The 19,399-nt window shown below is 47.3% G+C and overlaps 2 protein-coding genes across 3 annotated transcripts in view; both read left to right on the top strand.

Annotated features, from left to right (window-relative positions):
• The first annotated feature begins 3,819 nt into the window (after positions 1-3,819).
• Positions 3,820-5,913, top strand: Thap11 (THAP domain containing 11). Its single transcript, XM_005345449.2, has one exon. It carries the CDS (start codon positions 4,364-4,366, stop codon positions 5,264-5,266), a length of 903 nt encoding a protein of 300 aa, XP_005345506.1. The 5' UTR covers positions 3,820-4,363; the 3' UTR covers positions 5,267-5,913.
• A 4,753-nt stretch (positions 5,914-10,666) lies between these two features.
• The window catches only part of Nutf2 (nuclear transport factor 2), a 20,264-nt gene continuing 11,531 nt past the window's right edge, over positions 10,667-19,399 (top strand). Inside the window, exon 1 of one of the 2 annotated variants that reach the window (XM_005345448.2) lies at positions 10,667-10,757. The gene's annotated coding sequence lies outside the window, so the exon portion shown is untranslated. Of the gene's footprint in view, positions 10,758-10,916; positions 11,226-19,399 lie in introns of those variants that run through there. The other variant, XM_026778838.1, reaches the window with a different exon arrangement.

Genomic DNA, 19,399 nt, shown 5'->3' with positions numbered 1-19,399 from the left:
GAGCCACCATGTGGTTGCTGGGAATTGAACGCAGGACCTTTGGAAGGGCAGGCAATGTTCTTAACCGCTGAGCCATCTCTCCAGCCCCTGTCTCTGCCTTTTGAGTGCTGGGATTAAAGGAATACACCATCAACACTCAGCTACTTCTTGGTATTTTTAATTTTTCACTTTTATTTATTTTGCAAGTGTGTGGGTATGTCGTGTCACGGTACACAAGTAGAAATCAGAGGACAAGTTGCAGGAGTCAGTTCTCTCCTTCCTCTCTGTGGGTTCCAGGAATCGAACTCCGGTCTTCAGGCTTGGTGGCAAACACAACTGCCTACTGAGCCATCTTTCCAGTCCCAGGTTATTTTTAAAACAATAACAACACTGGGTTGAAATGAGGATGGGAGGATGGAACGTAAAATGTTTGCAAGGCTCAGCCTATCTATGTGGGTGGGTTCTTGGAGGCTCAAGGAAGGAGTTTAGACAGCATTATAAATAGAATAAGAAGTGGCTTTATTGACATATGGTCTATCAGATTTTTTTTGGCAGTCCTAAGAAGAACAGTTGTGGAGGAGGCAAGATTAGAAGCAGAGACATGAGATATGATTCTTGCTTTCTACTAGATGACAAGCTAAGGACGGGCAGGGTAGTGGGGGTAAAGACAAATTATGTATTACATGAATGTCTTTGCTTGTTTGCTTCTGGTGGTGAAGATCAAACACAGGCCCTTTCCTATTCTACTCCAAAGCAATACTTTCAACTTACTAGTTACTATTTTTTTTAAAAAAATATTTATTATGTATACAATATTCTGTCTGTGTGTGTGCCTGCAGGCAGAAGATGGCACCAGATCTCATTACAGATGGTTGTGAGCCACCATGTGGTTGCTGGGAATTGAACTCAGGACCTTTGGAAGAGTAGACAATGCTCTTAACCACTGAGCCATCTCTCCAGTCCCTACTAATTACTATTTAAATGTATATAAGTATATATTAAAGGTTATTTTACTGAAGGTAGAGTCTAATTCAGCATCTTCTTCAATGCTCTGTGAAATTGAATCCGTGTATTCCTTCTGTTTATTTATTTATTTATTATGTATACAATATTCTGTCTGTGTGTATGTCTGCTGGCCAGAAGAGGGCACCAGACCAATTACAGATGGCTGAGAGCCACCATGTGGTTGCTGGGAATTGAACTCAGGACCTTTGGAAGAACAGGCATTCTTTCCAAATAGGCATTTGGAAGAAGAGCATTCTCTTAACCACTGAGCCATCTCTCCAGCCCAGTGTACTCCTTCTTTACTCAGGTAAAAAGTCAAGCATGGAGGACTGGAGAGATGGTTTAGCAGTTAAAAGCACTGACTGCTCTTCCAAAGGACCCGGGTTCAATTCCCAGCACTCATATGGTGGGTTACAACTGTCTGTACCTTCCGTTCTAGGAGACACCTCACACAGATACTCATGCAGGCAAACCACCAATGCACATAAAATAAAAATAAATAAATTATTCAGAAAAAAACTAAGCCTAATGCCTATAATTCTAGGGCTCGGGAGGTATAGACAGGTGGATACTTGCAGCTCACTGTCCGGCCAACCTTAAAAAGAAAAGGTGAAGGGCTCAAAATTGACCTTGGGCCTCCACACACACTCATAGGCACACATATGAACATGCACAAACACAAATTGTACCATTTACACACACATACACACCACAGAACAACATATGATGTATATTTGTAAAATGTCTCCCATTACTTTGAATTCTAACTTAAAAAACTATTAAATTTAAAAAATGTATATGACAATATTTATATAAACTATAAATATATAGAAATATAACCATTATAAATATACCATTTGTTTTGATGCAGGGTCTTTCTACGTAGACCAGCCTGGCCTTGAATTCTCAGAGATCAGTTTGCCTCTGCCTCCTGAGTGATGGAATGAAAATTGTGAACCATTTGAGAATGGAGGGGTGGTGCACACCTTTAATCTCAGTACTTGGGAGCCAGAGGTCTTCAGATCTCTGTGAGTGCAAGCCCTCAATCCTGGAAGCAAAGGCCTGTATTCTGAGATCCGCATTTTGGTTACAGCCATCTTAAGCTCACAAGTTAAGAAAAATATTTACCTCTATCCCCTCTGCAGGGTCTAGGAAATCAACCTGGTATCTCATTGCCTAGCAGAGACCTGCAGGCACCAGGCTCGGGAACTCCTTAGCATTCTCCTTGTTTAGTCAATAATTACAGACCCTCAGTATTTACTTATCAGCTAGGGATGTCTCAGGACCTGAGTTTCAGCAGACCTGAGCTTCCTGACACCCTTCCCTTCCCCCCTTTGCCCGTTTGGTATATAACAGCTTCTGAGAAAGAATAAACGGAACGGCTTGATCAGAAATCCTATCTTGACGTCATTTCTCGTGTCTCTTGTCTCCTTTTATTCCTCTCCACCAGGTTTATCAGGGACCCTTCATATTTCGCGGGTCTGGATACCTCAAGGCCAGCCTGGTCTACAGAGTAAGTTCCAGGACAGCCATAACTACACAAAGAAACTCCGTCTTAAAAAAAACAAAAACAGACCACAGAGAAACCCTGTCTCGAAAAAAACCAAAAAAAAAAAAACCCAACAACAACAACAACAACAACAACAACAACAACAACAAAAAACAAGCCTGGCAGTGAGTGGTGTCACGCCCTTTAATCCCAGCACTTGGGAGGCAGAGGCAGGCGGATCTTTGTGAGTTCGAGGCCAGCCTGGTCTACAAGAGCTAGTTCCAGGACGGGCACCAAAAACTACAGAGAAATAAAAAAAAAAAAACAAAAAACAAAAAAAACAAGAAAACCAAAACCAAACAAACAAACAAAAAAACCTTGTGGGTGCTGGAGAGACGGCTCAGAGGTTAAGAGCATTGCCTGCTCTTCCAAAGGTCCTGAGTTCAGTTCCCAGCAAACACATGGTGGCTCACAACCGTCTGTATTGGGGTCTGGTGCCCTCTTCTGGCCTGCAGGCATACAGACAGAACATTGTATACATAATAAATAAATATGAAACAAAACAAAACAAAACCTTGTGAACCATCAAACTGAATGCTGGTAGCAACCTATGTCCTTCCTGTTTCAGCACCCAACCAAGGTGAGGGGGTTGGGAGAGGAAGCGCTGATACTACTCATTATAATGTTTGTTTGTTTGTTATTACATAGGTTGTGTGGATGTCCTCTTTGTCCGGCTGATTCCATTGTGGCATTTATTCTTTTTTTTTTTTTGTTTGTTTGTTTTTTGTTTTTCGAGACAAGGTTTCTCTGTGGTTTTGGAGCCTGTCCTGGAACTAGCTCTTGTAGACCAGGCTGGTCTCGAACTCACAGAGATCCGCCTTCCTCTGTCTCCCGAGTGCTGGGATTAAAGGCGTGCGCCACCACTGCCCGGCCTCGTGGCATTTATTCTTGATATCTATTAGGGCGTATTTATCCACTCTAGTCAGTCACTCCCTAGGAGAGAGAGGGCCGGGTGGACCTGACTGCTCAAAATTACCTTCAGTGCATTCTCCCTACACTTTGGCACATAGTAGGCAGCTAAGGGACCTGGTTTAGGTCAATGAGTACAAGTAGGAGGTAGTTGAGAGTCGGAAGAGTGCCCCCAAGTGAGAAAGTGACTCCAGAAGGCATTCTGGCCTGACTCGGGTTCTCTCCAGGATAAGGAATGCCCTCCACTCCAAGGAACTGGGGATTGGGGAGCTTCTAGAGCAGGCTGCAGAACCTCCTTCAAATCCTGGTCTGCAGGAACTCCGCCTCTCTCTTAAGCGGCGCTGCAGCCCTCAGCAGCAGCCGCTGCGCTTTCTGAGGCAGCATGGAACTTGTAGTCTTTGTGTGCTTTTACCCAGAGCGCTTGCGCTAATGAGGCGCGAGCCCCCGTACCATCAGGATTCTGGGTCCTTGTGAGGGGTAGCCCATGCGACAACGTTCCATTCGAATAGATATCCCCCCTCCGCCTAGGACGAGCCTCATCTGGAAAATAATCGGATCTCAACAGGGGTCGCGTAGCCCGGGAAAGCCGCCGGAATAAGCTTGCCCCCGTCCCGGAAGTGAGCGGCTTCTGGCGCGGTGCATTGTGGGGGGCGTAGTCCTCCTTTCCAGGCGGTCCTTCGCGGCGTCCCCCGGGCCGACTCCGGAGCGCAGGCGGGCGGCGGGGTGGGTAGCGCGGCGCGGGCTGTCCGCAAGCATATTCTAGGCACGGGGCCCCCGCCCTGGACGAGTTGCGTCGGGCGGCAATAGTGAGAGGCCTCTGAGGGCCTCGCGCGGCGCCGCCCGTCGAGGAGCTGAGGCGGGGGCCAGACCCGGCCGTCGAAGAGCGCAAGAGGCCGGTGGGCCGGGCCGCGCGTCGCAGCCATGCCTGGCTTTACGTGCTGCGTACCGGGCTGCTACAACAACTCACACCGGGACAAGGCGCTGCACTTCTACACGTTTCCCAAAGACGCTGAGCTGCGGCGCCTCTGGCTCAAGAACGTGTCCCGTGCCGGCGTCAGTGGGTGCTTCTCCACCTTCCAGCCCACCACAGGCCACCGTCTCTGCAGCGTTCACTTCCAGGGCGGCCGCAAGACCTACACGGTGCGCGTTCCCACCATCTTCCCGCTGCGAGGCGTCAATGAGCGCAAAGTAGCGCGGAGACCTGCGGGAGCTGCGGCAGCTCGCCGTAGGCAGCAGCAGCAGCAACAACAACTGCAACAACAACAGCAGTCGTCTGCGTCCTCCTCCACTGCCCAGACCACGCAGTTGCAGCCGAACCTGGTGTCTGCCTCTGCGGCCGTGCTTCTTACTCTCCAGGCCGCTGTAGACAGCAGCCAGGCTCCGGGATCCGTGGCTCCGGCGCCCACCGCTCCCTCGGGAGATGATGTGAAGCCCATCGACCTTACGGTGCAAGTGGAGTTTGCAGCTGCGGAAGGCGCAGCCGCTGCCGCTGCCGCCGCCGCATCGGAGCTAGAGGCTGCTACAGCTGGGCTGGAGGCCGCTGAGTGCGCTCTGGGCCCTCAGCTGGTGGTGGTAGGAGAAGAGGGCTTCCCTGATACTGGCTCCGACCACTCGTACTCCCTGTCGTCAGGTACCACGGAGGAGGAGCTCCTGCGCAAACTGAATGAGCAGCGGGACATCTTGGCCCTGATGGAAGTGAAGATGAAAGAGATGAAGGGTAGCATTCGCCATCTGCGTCTTACCGAGGCCAAGCTCCGTGAAGAACTTCGGGAGAAGGATCGCCTGCTTGCCATGGCTGTCATCCGTAAGAAGCACGGAATGTGAATGGTTCTCCTCCGCAACCTTCAGAATTATTGACTCCTTTCAGCCCAAGGAATCAATCCTCAGGCGGATGTTGAACTCCCCAATATTCTGGTTGACAGTGCTGAGGTTTAGGGCAGCGGAACTCTTGTTGGTCATCTGGCACCTTCATTTGTTTCCTCCCGAAATAGGATTTTCTACCCAGAATCTGGTGACACCAGCAATTGTGACTTTGTCTCTGACTCCCCAGTTTATGTTGCTGATTCTGGTTAAGCAAAGGTTTTAGAACTATCGAACTTGAAACTTATCCTGGAGGGATGGAGATGGGACTCTTAAGGACTCTGGGTTGGAGAAAACCCCACATTAAGGTTGGCCAGCAGTTAGAGACAACTTTGCTGTGCGTAGTGATAAGAGATCTCGGTAACATCATTTCCTCTTTTCATGCTTACCTGTGATTCTGATGGGGACTAGTTGGTCTGTGTCTCTGCCTTCTAGGACCTCTCTACCCAAAAGGTCGGGTGACTTGCTGATGGAGTTCCAGCTTACCAGGGACTTAGGTTTATCTCGTTATGTTTGCTACTGGTTACAAATTCTATTTTCTGTACAATTAGCCTAAAGTTTTCACTGTGTTTGTTTGGCAAAACAAATTAAAGAAAAAAGTAAGGTTTTTATTTGGGTTTCGACATTTTATTAAACCTAAGTGTCCTTATAATATGGTTTATAGGTTTTGGCCTATTTGAAAAAACTGGCTAGTGCTGAAAATAGAGATGATGATGGTGATGATGATGATGATGATGATGATGATTATATTATTTTTAAATGGTTTCCCTGTAGCTTCGGAGCCTGTCCTGGAACTCTTTTTTTGTAGACCAGGCTGGCCTTGAACTCAGTGCGATCCACCTGCCTCTGCCTCGTGAGTGCTGGGATTAAAGGCGTGTGTCACGGCTGCCTGGCGAAAATAGAAATGTTTTAAAGGTCTGTACCGGGTTTCTCAAAGCAACAAAAAGCACATAGATCTTCACAGATGTTCCTTGCTCAAGTCACTCCATAGTGTTTGGAAGCTGGGTGAAAAGGTCTTGGTTTGCCCATGATTTTCTCCCTGGATCTTTGTGTGTATATACATGTGTATATTTTGGGTGCCTGAGGTTTCTGGGCTGTCTTTCCTCAGGTGCTATCTAGCTTTTTTTCTTTTAAGACAAGGCCTTCTAGAGGTTGGGGATTTAGCTTAGCGATTGAGCACTTGCCTGTCAGCTCTGGGGGTGGGAGGTGGAGGGAGAGAGAGAGACAGACAGACACACACATACACACACACACACACACACACACACACACACACACACACACACGGAGGGAGGGAGGGTGGGAGGGAGGGTGGGTCGGTCACTCTTCTCTGGCTTACTGGCTTGGAACTCATCAAATAGTTTAGGCTGGCAGGCCAGCCAGTGAGCCTTTAGGGAATCTGCCTGACTGCCCCCTGCCCCCCAGTGCTAGGATTACAAATTCACATCACCATGCCTGTTTTTAATGTTTTGTTTTTTGTGGGTCTTTTGTTTATTACCCAGGTACTGTGATATACTTCAAGGCAAGCACTTGACCAACTGACCTGTGTCTCTAGCCCTTCCCTTGATTTTTTTAAACAAAAAGTGTGACTAAAAAGTGTTGATTGTTTGTTTTTCTAGACTCTGATAGTCTTAATTTCCTTTTTTTTGGCGAGAAGGTGGGTTGAAACATCACTGTGCAACCCTGTCTGGCCTGGAACTCAGTTTGTAGACCAGGCTGGCCTCAAACTCAGATTCATCTGTCTCTGACTACCAAGTCCTGGGATTAAAGGCGTGCACTACTAATTTCCTTCTTGAATTCTCATCTAGAGCTGAAGTTTACCATTTCATCCCTTGGGACACATAATGTCTAGTACATGTGTGAAGGCAATTACTTAAAAAAAAAACAGTTAAGTTCAGAACTGGAAGCAGCCTCGTCTCCTTGAGGCACAGGAACTCTTGTTGGAACTCCATTGGTTCAGTCCACCTTCATTATGAGAGGTGAATAGAGAGCAATAGGAATTGCTTTGTAACCCTACACTGGTTTTGACTGACTTCCTCTATATCTAGATTGGATATTGGAAAGGTAAGACACTATTTTTTTTTTTTTTTTTTTTTTTTTTTTGAGACAGGGTTTCTCTGTGGTTTTGGAGCCCGTCCTGGAACTAGCTCTTGTAGACCAGGCTGGTCTCGAACTCACAAAGATCCGCCTACCTCTGCCTCCCAAGTGCTGGGATTAAAGGCGTGCGCCACCACCGCCCGGCTAAGATACTATTTCTTATCTATATTTGTGAGTAATTTAGCTCAAACCTAATGGGGAGATATGAATGGTCTATTGTTTTTATTTGAGACAAAGTTTCTCTGTGTAGCCCTGGAACTGAACTCTGTAGACATGCTAGCTTTGAACTCAAAAAGATCTGCCTGCCTCTGCTTCCCAATGCTGGGATTAAAGGTATGTGCCACCCTATCAGATGCGAATGATTTTTTTTAATTGCTTTTATTATTTTCAAGTATGTGTGTCTGTGTGATTGCATCTGTCTGAAGTGGTCAGAAGGCCATCAGATCCCTTGGAGCTGAGTTACAGGCTTGGGTCCTCTGAACGAGCTGTATATATACTTAACTATTGAGCCACTTCTCCAGTTCTGTAAAGCCTTTTAAAACTACCTGTTTCTGTGACTGTTGGGGCACGAATGGATTCTTCTTAGGCTCTGACTCTGTAAAATTTGACTCCTTAGTTCCTTAAAGATCAGTCACCTTGCCTGGGGACATGCCCTGTGACTTGCAAGCTGAAGTGTTCCCAAAACTCCAAAGGTCTATTTCCTTTGTGGTCCTTTGGCTCTGAGTTGGGAAACAGGTCTTGAGGAAGCTGCAGTATTGGTCATATTTATTAGGCACCCAGTTTGGGCAGAAGATGAACCTGCCTCTGTAGGGATAGCTTCAGCTTGTAATCAGATGGCAAAGGCATAGCAGTGCATTCTTGGCTAACTGCCAAACCTTCATGTGCCACTCTTTCCTTGGAGTGGGGCTTTCCCAGTGCTGGGCCATACTCTGTATCCTTGAGCTTCCCTTCTTTGAAAGGACAGCTGCTGTCACCTTGCTGCTCTTGAGCCTTCCTCCTGTCTCTAACTTGTCTTGTGTTTTGTTTCCCTGGTGGTGGTGGTGAGGCTCCAGATGTATCAACAACAGGGTGAAACAGAGTTTAGGGAATGGGTCATAAAAGCAGCATCCAGCCAACCAAGTGGTCTGGCCAGACGGGACTCAATCAAGAAGCTTAGCCCAGTTTTACTAGGAGGTGGGTGTGGCCAAAAGTGCAAATCTCCTTATGGCAAAACAGAAGTACTCAAGATCTTTCTGGCCTGGAGGAAGGAGTTAAGGGTGTTGGAAGCCATTTTCCTTTCCTGTGGTTCTTTTTTTTTTTTGGTTTTTCGAGACATTATTTCTCTGTGGCTTTGGAGCCTGTCTTGGAACTAGCTCTTGTAGACCAGGCTGGTCTCGAACTCACAGAGATCCGCCTGCCTCCCGAGTGCTGGGATTAAAGGCTTGCGCCACCACCGCCCGACTTCCTGTGGTTCTTTAGGTCGGCTGCAGAGCCATTTACTCAGCACAGACCCAACTGAAAAAGACCTTCAAGCTGTGAGTTCGAGACCAGCCTGGTCTACAAGAGCTAGTTCCAGGACAGGCTCCAAAACCACAGAGAAACTCTGTCTCGAAAAACCAAAAAAAAAAAAAGACCTTCAAATGTTTGTGTTACCAAGGAAACTGGAAAGGATGCTGAAAGGAAGGGGAAGAGGATTATTGTAACGGCGTAAATGAATGCAGATTGTAAAAATATATATATATATATAGCTTTAATGGAGAAATAGACTTACAGAACCACAGTTCCACAGAGACCAGGAAAGCAGAAGCAAGCGCTGCTAGCGAGCTCGCCAGATTTATACGCAAACATTAGCCCGAGGTGAACACGCCCCCTAAGGGGCGGGATTTATCCCTACAGATTATTTACAGTCTAGTCACGTGGGAATGTTAGGCTGACCTAACCTAACTTTGGGGCGGGATTATTGGCCATTGAGAGCACCGACTGGACTGCACTTCCATTCCCAGCACCCACAAGGCAGCTAACAACCATAACTCCAAGATCTGACACTCTCACACAGACATACATACAGGCAAAACCACCAATGTACATAAAATTAAAATTCGGCCTGGGTGGTGGTGGTGCACGCCTTTAATCCCAGCACTTGGGAGGCACAGGCAGGTGGATCTCAGTGACTTCGATGCCAGCCTGGTCTACAGAATGAGTTCCAGGACAGCCAGGGCTGTTTACACAGAGAAACCGTCTCAAAAAAAAAAAAAATATTTGTGGTGGTCACACATCACCTTTAATCCCAGCACTTTGGGAGGCAGAGGCACGTGAATCTCTGAGTTTAAGGCCATTCTGGTCTACAGAGCAAGTTCCAGAGCAGCCAGAGCTACACAGAGAAACCCCATCTCCAAAAAAGGAAAAAAAAAGGAAAAATTCAGAGGACGAGATGGCTCAATGGGTAAAATAACTTGCCTCTAAGCGTGAGAATCTTATTTCTAGGCCACCATGGTGGAAGAACTGACTCCTGTAAGCTTCCTCTAGCTATATATATATCTGGCTCGTCCATCAACACAAATAAAATGTAAAAGACAAAAGACGTCACAATTACTCTGCTGCAACAAAACAAGAAAACCTATACATTTAAAAACCAAAACCAACCAAATAAAAATCCACCCCAAAACTCAACGATTCTGTTTCGAAAATCCCTGTCTGTACAAGTGAGGTTAACCTCTCCCAAGTATGACAGACCAAAGGGGCGTTTTGAGTCTCGGGTCTAAGAAAAGCCTAGTCAGCTTGCAACCAACTTTGGAGGTATCTCCCTCCAAGACAGCTAATTCAACGAATGGCTGGGACAAGAGACAGGGTGGGTTTCGTCACGTGGTTTAAGGTAACGCCGTGAGCGTAACTAGTAGCCAGACTGAACGTATTACAGCCTAGGGGCCCAGAAAGGGGATGCTTGGAGGAGCCAGACCAGCTCCGAGCTAGACCAGGCTCCCACGAAGGCGGGGTCAGGCACCATCGACCGCACCACCTAGGCAGGGCCAGACCAGCCGGGTCCGGACTACGACCGAGAGTTGATCCTCGCCTGGCGCCAATTCCGTGTTCCAGAGGCTTCCACTAGACCACAATTCTCAGGGGCTTGCTCAGACAGCCTCCCTCCCTGACTTAACCTCTCCTCCCGCGCATCGAGCCGTGGTTGCGCCTCCGCGCTTAGCATTCTGGGAGTTGTAGTATTATTGAAGCTCACTGACGCTCATAAGGCGTGTGTCGGGACTACGTTTCCCAGAGGACAGCGGAACGGGAGAGGGAAGGCAGGGGGGAAGGGACAGTCGGTCGCAGACCGCGCTGGGTTGCCGCTGCCGCTGCCGCTGCCGCCATCGTGCCAGCCCCACGGGTGAGTGTTGGGGCCAGCTCGCCGGGGCGGGGGCTGGGCCGCAGGAGCCGTGTTCTAGGCCGCCGGGAGCTTCTGCTTCGAGGCGCTGGGAGGCCCCTCCCCTCTTCACACCCCCCCGGCGGCCCGAAGAGGCGCGGGGCCCGCACCATGTGTCGCGCGCGGCTCCGCCTCCCGCGGATTCTCTGCGGCCGCGGCCGGGGGAATGCTGAGAGCCTGACGGACGCCTGTCCGTGCAGTCCTGTGTCCTGGCTGTTGCGCCGGACTGCGTTGTGGCCATATCTTTTTTTCTGGTCCGGACGATCAGGATAGCTCTCAGGGCCCCACCCTGTGTGGCCTTCCCTGGCTTGCTCGAATCCTACAACCTCTGCAGGCAGGTTGGCGGGCCGACCCCAGACCCACGTCCCACCACCGGCCGGCGAAGATCCGGGGATGGGCAACGTCACCCAGCTCGCTCCAGAGCCAGCATGGGTAAGGGTTGCCCGCCTGCCGCTGCTGGGGCTTGGGACCATTGCCCGGTTCCAAACCATAGCCCGGCTAGGAAGTAGGTGAACGCTTCTTTGCCTGATTGCCTGCTGGGAGTGCACGAAACTTAACCTCTACCTCGGTGGAACCTGTGCTGCATTGTCCAGCATGGAGGACAGGGGAGGGAATCTGGGGCGGGAGGGGATGCCTCGTGGGACTTTATCTCTAGTTAGTCTTAGAAAATCTGGACCTTGTGTCTTTGGAGAGGCAGCTCCCGGCTGGTAGGCCCAGCCTCCACACTTCTTTATCCATGACTAGGCTCCAACTCTGGGGGTGGGTTGCCTGACTTTGTTATAATGGAGGAAGGATGCCAAAGAAGTGAAATTAGTTGTGTGAGTATGAGCCACCAAGGGTTTTGTTAGTTTCTCAGGCACGGCCCAATTCTGCAATCCATCAGAACTCCTAGAGTCAGCATCGCATAGCCTGAAGAAAGATGACTCCCTATGAGGTAGGATATAGTCGGTGAGGAAGTGAACTGCAAGCTGGAGGTCCTTGAGCCCAGAGCTGAACAAGAAAAGGTGGAAGGGACCTTGTGACTAGAACTCTGGTTTGGACAGTATTTGCCTCTTGAAGCTGGTTGCAGACCTGGAGCTGGAAGTCGCGGAATGTCTGGTTTCTCTTCACTTGTGCTGGCGCTGCCTGTGAGAACAGTCGAGAAGCTGGTTGGGCTTTGAGAAATTGCCTTAGTAATGGCACCATAGATCATCACATTGAGCTCCTGGAGAAGAGGTGTATATAACCAGTTACTATTAGGCAGGCTTTGAAGGCACTTCTGTGTGAGCGGTGATGAAGGGGCTAGTGTAGGGAAGCTTCTAGGACTTGGCTGAAGGCAGCTCTTGTCAGTTTGAACTCTCCGGCCGGTTATAGCTTCTGTGTCACAGTTCTCATAAGGACTAAAAAGCGGGTCAGTCCTGCAGATCTGGCCTGTGCAAGCAGAGTGCCCGGCCTCTTAGAATGACTGCCTGGGCCAGAAGGCCGGAAGCCACTGTCTTCTGCCTACTGCTCCTTGGATATTTCCTCAGGTATTGTCTTTTTGGTGTTCACTTGAGAAGTTTTCTCTGCCCAGTCATTCACCCTAGTCAAAGGCAATAAGCAGAGATTTATTTCCAGACTTTCTGGGAGTGGGTTCGTAGATTTCTTGTTTAATCACTAGCACTGAAAACACTGGGTGTGGTGGCACAAGCTTGAAATCCCAGTTCACTTAGCTTGAAATGGAAGGAGCACGAGGATCAGAAGTTATATCTTCCGCTACATAGGAAATTCAAGGCCAGCCTGGGATATATGAGACCCTGTCTCGAAGAAACAAAACAAACTAGCTTGTCTGAGTTTCAGATGGGCTAGGTCTATTATGGCTGTTTGTGTATTCCAAACTTCTGGGTAGCTTGTGATGGGACCTCCTTTATTATATATATGTGAGTGTGTGCAGTGCTAGGGATCAGGCCCTAGACATTATAAATGCTAGGCTATATGTACTCCAGCACCTTGAGGATCAAAAAGATACAGTTCTCCAAAACTAGCCAGAAATAGGAATTTGGGTCTCTCCGTATTCCTCGGAAGTTCCTAGAAAAGGTTTCCAGAAACTTCTTTCTAGAGTAAACCATTGTTAGGCATCCTGACCCTAAGAAGCCCTTGATCTTTCTGGGCTTGGAAGGTCGCTGAGGTCTGAGAGATAAAGGAGAACCCTGAGGTTCTTTAGAATCTGTGCCCTCTCCTGCCCTGTAGAAAGTCATGGGACCTTGAGTATAGCTGCACAAACAAGTGACAAGAAAACTTATGTGTTTTAGCTAATAGAATTATTTCTTAATCTTTTTTTTCATTTAGAAATATATTTTGTGTTTGAGTGCGTGTGCCACAGCTGTGGGGTCAGTTCTCGTCACCATATCATTAGGTCGTTAGGCAGCACAACAGGGACTTCACCTCTTGGGCTATCTCAGGAGCCTCAGTATAGCTGTGTAATTCAGAGTAGTTCTGAATTTGCTGTATAGCCTAGGCTGGCCTTGAGTTACAATCGTCTTGTCTCAGCCTCCAAAACTACTAGGATTATTGATGTACATCACCACAGTTGGCCTTTTAATAGAAACTTTGGTCCATTTCTAGAATCCCATTTCTGTTTGAACCTTGTGTTCCTTATTCTGCTGCCTCTGCAGTTAGTGCGCTGAGAAAATGATAAAAATGCAGAATTCCCAAATTTTAGAATTAGGTGTCTTTTATCAAAAAGGTGGCAAATACCTGTAATTCTGGCACCTGTGATACTGAAGGCGTGATCATGCATTTCAGACCAACCCGGGATTACAAGACCCCCTTCTCAGAAACATGAGGACAACAAAAAACCTTCCGAAAATTGGTTCTCAGCTGTGGGTCACAACTCATTGGGGGTTGACTGACCCTTTCACAGGGGTTGCTAATCCCTTTGGAAAACCCAGATATTTACATTATGATTTATAACAGTAGCAAAATTGCAATTACAAAGTAGCAATGAAAATGTATAACCTGAGGAATCTTTTTTTTTTTTTTTTTTGGTTTTTCAAGACAGGGTTTTAACCTGAGGAATCTTATTAAAGTGTCACAGCATTAGGAAGGTTGAGAAACCACTGTTTTAGTGTAAGAGATACCCAAGTGGGTAAGAATGCTTCCTGTGCAAGTTTGAGGACCTGAGTTGTTTTTGTTGTTGTTTCGTTTTTTTTTTTGTGTGTGTGTGTGCTTTTTTAAAAATATTTATTTATTATGTATGCAATATTCTGTCTGCATGTATGCCTGCAGGCCAGAAGAGGGCACCAGACCTCATTACAGATGGTTGTAAGCCACCATGTGGTTGCTGGGAATTGAACTCAGGACCTTTAGAAGAGCATCTCCAGCTGCCTGTCACACCTTTCTTAATCTCTCCAGCCCGTGGGTGTGCTTTTTCGAGACAGAGTTTCTCTGTAGCTTTGGAGCCTGTCCTGGAACTAGCTCTTGTAGCTGGCCTTGAGCTCACAGAGATTTGCCTGCCTCTGCCTCCCCAGGGCTGGGATTAAAGGCGTGCACTGCTGCAACCTGGCGAGAACCTGAGTTTAAATCCCCAGCACCTACCCAAGCATTGTCAGAGGCTGACAGTTTTCTGTGGCTTGCTGACTGCCGGCCTAGCTCCAAGTTCAGTGAGACCGACCTGGGCTTCTTGTGATATTTAGGTACACACCTGCATGAGCGCATGCACACAAACACCATGCAAAAGAATGACTAATCTTAACACTCTGGAGCTTGAGGCAGGAGTGGGGGTTAAGAGTTCGAGGACAAGCCTTGTCATGGTGGCTCATACCTTTACTTCCAGTGCTTGAGAGGCATAGGTAAATGGATCTCTGAGTTTGAGGCCAGACTGGTCTACAGATTAAGTTCCAGGACAGCCAGAGCTACACAGAGAAATCCTGTCTCAAAAATCTAAAAAAAAAGAAAAGGAAAAAAAAATAAAAGTCAGTCTGGATTATATAATGAGGCCATATTTAAAAAAAAAAACAAAACCAAGATTCCCTTAGTAAGGTATTAGCATTTAGCTTGACACGATCAAGGTTTGTTTTGTTTTTATCTGAATGTTCAGATTTTTTTCTGAAGACATTCTCTTGTCCTTTTTGAATGTCTGAGGCTCCAGGGACACACGCAAACATCTAGTCCTGGTGCTAGAGAGAGAAGGTGATGGAGTAATGTTGGCGGTTTATGCTGAAGGCTTAGCTGGAGAGAACTGGCACTCTAGTTCTTTATAGGATTAGAGTGCTGAAGAGCAAAGACTTAGTGGCACCACCAGTGTCTGGTAAAAACCAGAGGAGTCTGCAAGTTCACAGGATGCCTGGGAATGTCACCTACATTGTCTGCCTGAAACATGGCATGTAACACCTCTTAATTGAGATCCCTCTTGAGCAGCTTGATTTAAGTGATGAATCCTTGGAATTCTGTCCTGTTCCTCCAGCTTCCATCTCTGGATTGGCTTGGATTATATCATAGGTCTGTGTGCCTTCACTGTCCTGTTTAGGTAGAGCTAGGGATCAAACTGGGCTTGTGGTAGTCTCTGGCCAGAACTCTACCCACTAAACCACTTGTTCCTTAAGCGGAAACCAGAACATCTTTCTAGGATGAAAGATTAGAGGAGGCTTCCCCAATGAAGGATCACCAGAACTGGTCACAGGGATTTTGAGTATGGAGTCAAGAGATGGCCATTGCAGACTATATTTTAGTTTATTCTCACTGGGGCCTCCAGCGTGAGAATAGTCTCTTGGAGCCAAGGGAAGTAGAAAAGTATTTTCCAAGATGGACATTGAAAGTTAGGCAGAGGTCTACGGCCAACCACCCTGAACACACCCAGTCTTGTCTGATCTCAGAAGCTAAGCAGGGTCAGACCTGGTTAGTACTTGGGTGGGAATACTGGGTGCTATAGACTTTAAAGAAAAAAAAAGTTAGGCAGAAGGGGGCTGGAGAGATGGCTCAGCAGTTAAGAGCACTAGCTGTTCTTCCAGAGGTCCTGAGTTCACATCCCAGCAACCACATGGTGGCTCACAATCTCTGGGGTTTGTTTTGTTTTGTTTTGAGACAGGGTTTCTCTCTGTAACAGTCCTGGCTGTCCTGGAACTCACTGAAATCTATATGCCTCTGTCTCCCAAGTGCTGGAAGTAAAGGCAACTCTCCTTCCTTCCTTCCTTCCTTCCTTCCTTCCTTCCTTCCTTCCTTCCTTCCTTCCTTCCTTCCTTCTTTGTCTTTTCAAGACAGCGTGTCTCTAGCTGTCCTGGAACTGGCATCTTAGATAGAAGGTGTGGGTGAGTGAGACATGGGTTACTGAGCCACTTAATGTTGAGTGGGATTGCCCAAAACTGACAACCCCAGAGAACAGCCAGCCCATACATTAATCCACTTTGTCAAAAAAAGTTATTGAGGGGGGCTGGAGAGATGGCTCAGAGGTTAAGAGCACCGACTGCTCTTCCAGAGGTCCTGAGTTCAATTCCCAGCAACCACATGGTGGCTCACAACCATCTGTAATGAGATCTGGTGCCCTCTTCTGGCATGCGGGCATACATGGAGGCCAAACACTGTGTACATAATAAATAAATAAATCTTTAAAAAAAAAAGTTATTGAGGACTTGGCCAGATACCGTGGAAATGGGTGATTAGGACTACTCTGGTCAGGAGGAGAGGCCACAATATAAACATGATGCACAGACAGGGTGATGAATGCTAAGAAGAACAATACAGGAGATAAAATGAGTAAGCTGACTTTGGGACATGACGTGGCTGAAGTACCGTGAACTCACAGCAGCAGCTATCTGCATAAGATTAGGTCCCCGCCTTTTCATCGGGGGCGGGGGGCTCATAAGACTCCCACCCCTCCCTGAAGAGCTGCAAACAGTGAATAGTTAATGATTGCTGAGAAGGGGGAGTTATTCGTGATGTTGACTTTGTGGTTTGCCCTGCTCAAGAAAATAGCCCTCCTCACTCATGCTTATGCAAGTAACTTTAATTAAATGGAAAGAAAGTTTGGTGGAGAAGGAAGGGGATTTGAGAAGACAGTGAGGGAGAATATGATCAAGTCATATCTCTATGAAATTGTGAAAGGATGAAGATGAGTATAGTCAGTGAAGAGGTGACATTTGAATTGACACATGACAGGGAGCCAGGTGTCTAGTTGCAAGAATGGTCCAGGTATAAGAAGCAGTGACAGAACTGGTGTGTTACAGCATCAAGCCATGCTTAAATTCGTTGGGCTCCTGGAAGTCTCGTGAGGAGGAGTGGCTGCCTAATAGGTAAAGGTGTTTACTGCCAAGCCTGACAACCAGCCTTCGTTTCCCTGGACTCTAGTGTTGGAAAGAGAGAACCAAGTCCTGCAAGTTTTCCTCTGACCTCTACACGTTTCGGCTCAAACACACACACCCCTAAATGAATGCAATCAAAGAAGCAGTGACTACAAAGCTCTCGGGTGTGAATGGGCTCAGTCTGTACAGAAACTAGCAAAATGCCCAGCATGGTTGCTAAAGAGGGAAGAGAGTAGGTGGGTGGCAAAGTCAAAATTAGACGGCCAGGAGGGCCAAGTGACCTAGGGCCTTGAAGAAAAAGTAGTAGTGAGGCTTTGCTCCAGATACCATGGACGTCATTGTGAGGCTGTAGAACGTGAGCTATATACTGCAGATTTTTTTTTTTTTTTTGGTTTTTCGAGACAGGGTTTCTCTGTGGCTTTGGAGCCTGTCCTGGCACTAGCTCTGTAAGACCAGGCTGGTCTCGAACTCGAACTCACAGAGATCCGCCTGCCTCTGCCTCCCAAGTGCTGGGATTAAAGGCGTGCGCCACCACCGCCCGGCTATACTGCAGATTTTTATATCATCATGAGACTAGAGAGGCAGGATTCCTTTTTAAATAGGTTTATATTTAAATTTATTTGTATGAGTGTTTTGCCTGCATGTATATATGGATACCTACTGCTGGGAATTGAACCCATATCCTTTGAATAATTGCTCCTTTATTTATCTTTTTATTTTTGGTTTTTCGAGACAGGGTTTCTCTGTGGAGCCTATCCTGGAACTATCTCTGTAGTCCCAGCTGGTGGCCTCAAACTCTCAGAAATGAGCCTGCTTCTTCCTCCCGAGTGCTGGGACTAAAGGCCAGCGCCTGACCAACAAGTGCTCTTAACCACTGAGTCAACTCCAGCCCAAAGGCAAATTTTTATAAGTTTCTATTGCAAGCTCAGCACATTTAGTGTTCTCCACTGGACCTAAGTGATGAGTCTTCAGATATGAGATCATCTGTCTGTGGAATTAGTGATTTGTTTTGTTTTTTCAAGACAGGGCTTCTCTATGTAACAGCCCTAGCTGTCCTGAAACTTGTTCTGTAGACCAGGCTGGCTTCAAACTCCTGGTGATCCACCTGCCTCTGCATCCTGAGTGCTGAGATTAAAGAATGCGCCACCGCCGCCTTGCCTTCTTTATCTTTCTTGTGCCCTATATCAGCCCCAGGTCCAGCTTGGCCACCATCTGTCCAACTCCCCTTTGTTGAAACAGTAGAAGTTGGTTTGTGATTTTGGGGCGTGTGTGTGTGCTGCTGGGGGATCAGATCCTGATCACATGAAGTGCTCTACAGCTGAACTACATCCCCAGCCTTTTATTTGAGTTTACATTTTTTTGGAGGGACATGCCCTAATGCTTGCAGAAGTCAGAATAACTTGTAGATGTCTGTCCTCCACTTCTGCCATGTGGATTCCAGGGATTGAAATCAACAAGTGTGGTAGGAAGTGCTTTTACCTACTGAACCATCTTGTCAGGCCTCTGACCCTTTTTATGTGGATGAGTATTTTACTTGCATTTACGTTCATGCTTGTTGTCCCCAGAGAACAGAAGAGGGTTTTGGATCCTGTGGAAGTGGTGTTAGAGGTGGTGAACCATTGTGTGAGTGCTTGGACTGAACCCAGGACTTCTTTTAGGGCAGGAAGTACTCTTAAACTGTCTTTGTAGTCCCCTGGTAACTTTTTTTTGGGGGGGGGGGGCGACATAAGACATCACTTTAGTCTCGACTTGCCTAGAACTCACGTAGTCTTCATCTCTAAGCCTCCTAAATGCTGAGCTTACAGGCATGAACTACTATATAAGTCCGAAGTCTGTCTTCAGCCCTTGGTGTAAAAATCTCCCAAAGAGGTCTGCTTTGCTCCTCAGAGATTGAGACTCAGAGTTCTAGGGCCTCATGCCTAGAGGCTACTGTTTCACAGATGAGATCTGTTCATTTTTATCTCTAAGAGGACTCAGGTTGTCATTGGAAACCTGACTCTGGAGTCCACTAAACCTGGGCAGTTAAATTCCACTGCCTACCAGCTGCTGAGTTGATGACCTCACTGAATCTTGTTTTGTCCACTTCTGACATGTGTATTGATGGACTGGGGTAGTGCATATAAGACATTTCTCTCTTTGCTTGATCTGTTTGTTTTTGAGAGAGGGATCAACCTTTGATGTGTTGGCCACCGATTTTGTCTTGGAGACACTTGACTTTTAAAAATAATTTTTTTCTTTAGCCTAGTGAGTCCTTTTAGGTCAACACTTAACCTGGAGTCTATGGTTAGATGATGATGATTCTTCTTCTTCCTCCTCCTCCCCCTCCTCCTCTCCCTCCTCCTCCTCCTCCTC

Source organism: Microtus ochrogaster, chromosome 4 (genome assembly GCF_000317375.1).
Source record: "Microtus ochrogaster isolate Prairie Vole_2 chromosome 4, MicOch1.0, whole genome shotgun sequence".
In the NCBI taxonomy this organism is placed as follows: domain Eukaryota; kingdom Metazoa; phylum Chordata; class Mammalia; order Rodentia; family Cricetidae; genus Microtus; species Microtus ochrogaster.
This window is presented reverse-complemented; position numbering and strand designations above follow the sequence as displayed.

Excerpts from the sequence above, each read along its gene's own strand:
- Thap11 (XM_005345449.2), top strand. The coding sequence starts at position 4,364 with ATGCCTGGCTTTACGTGCTGCGTACCGGGCTGCTACAACAACTCACAC.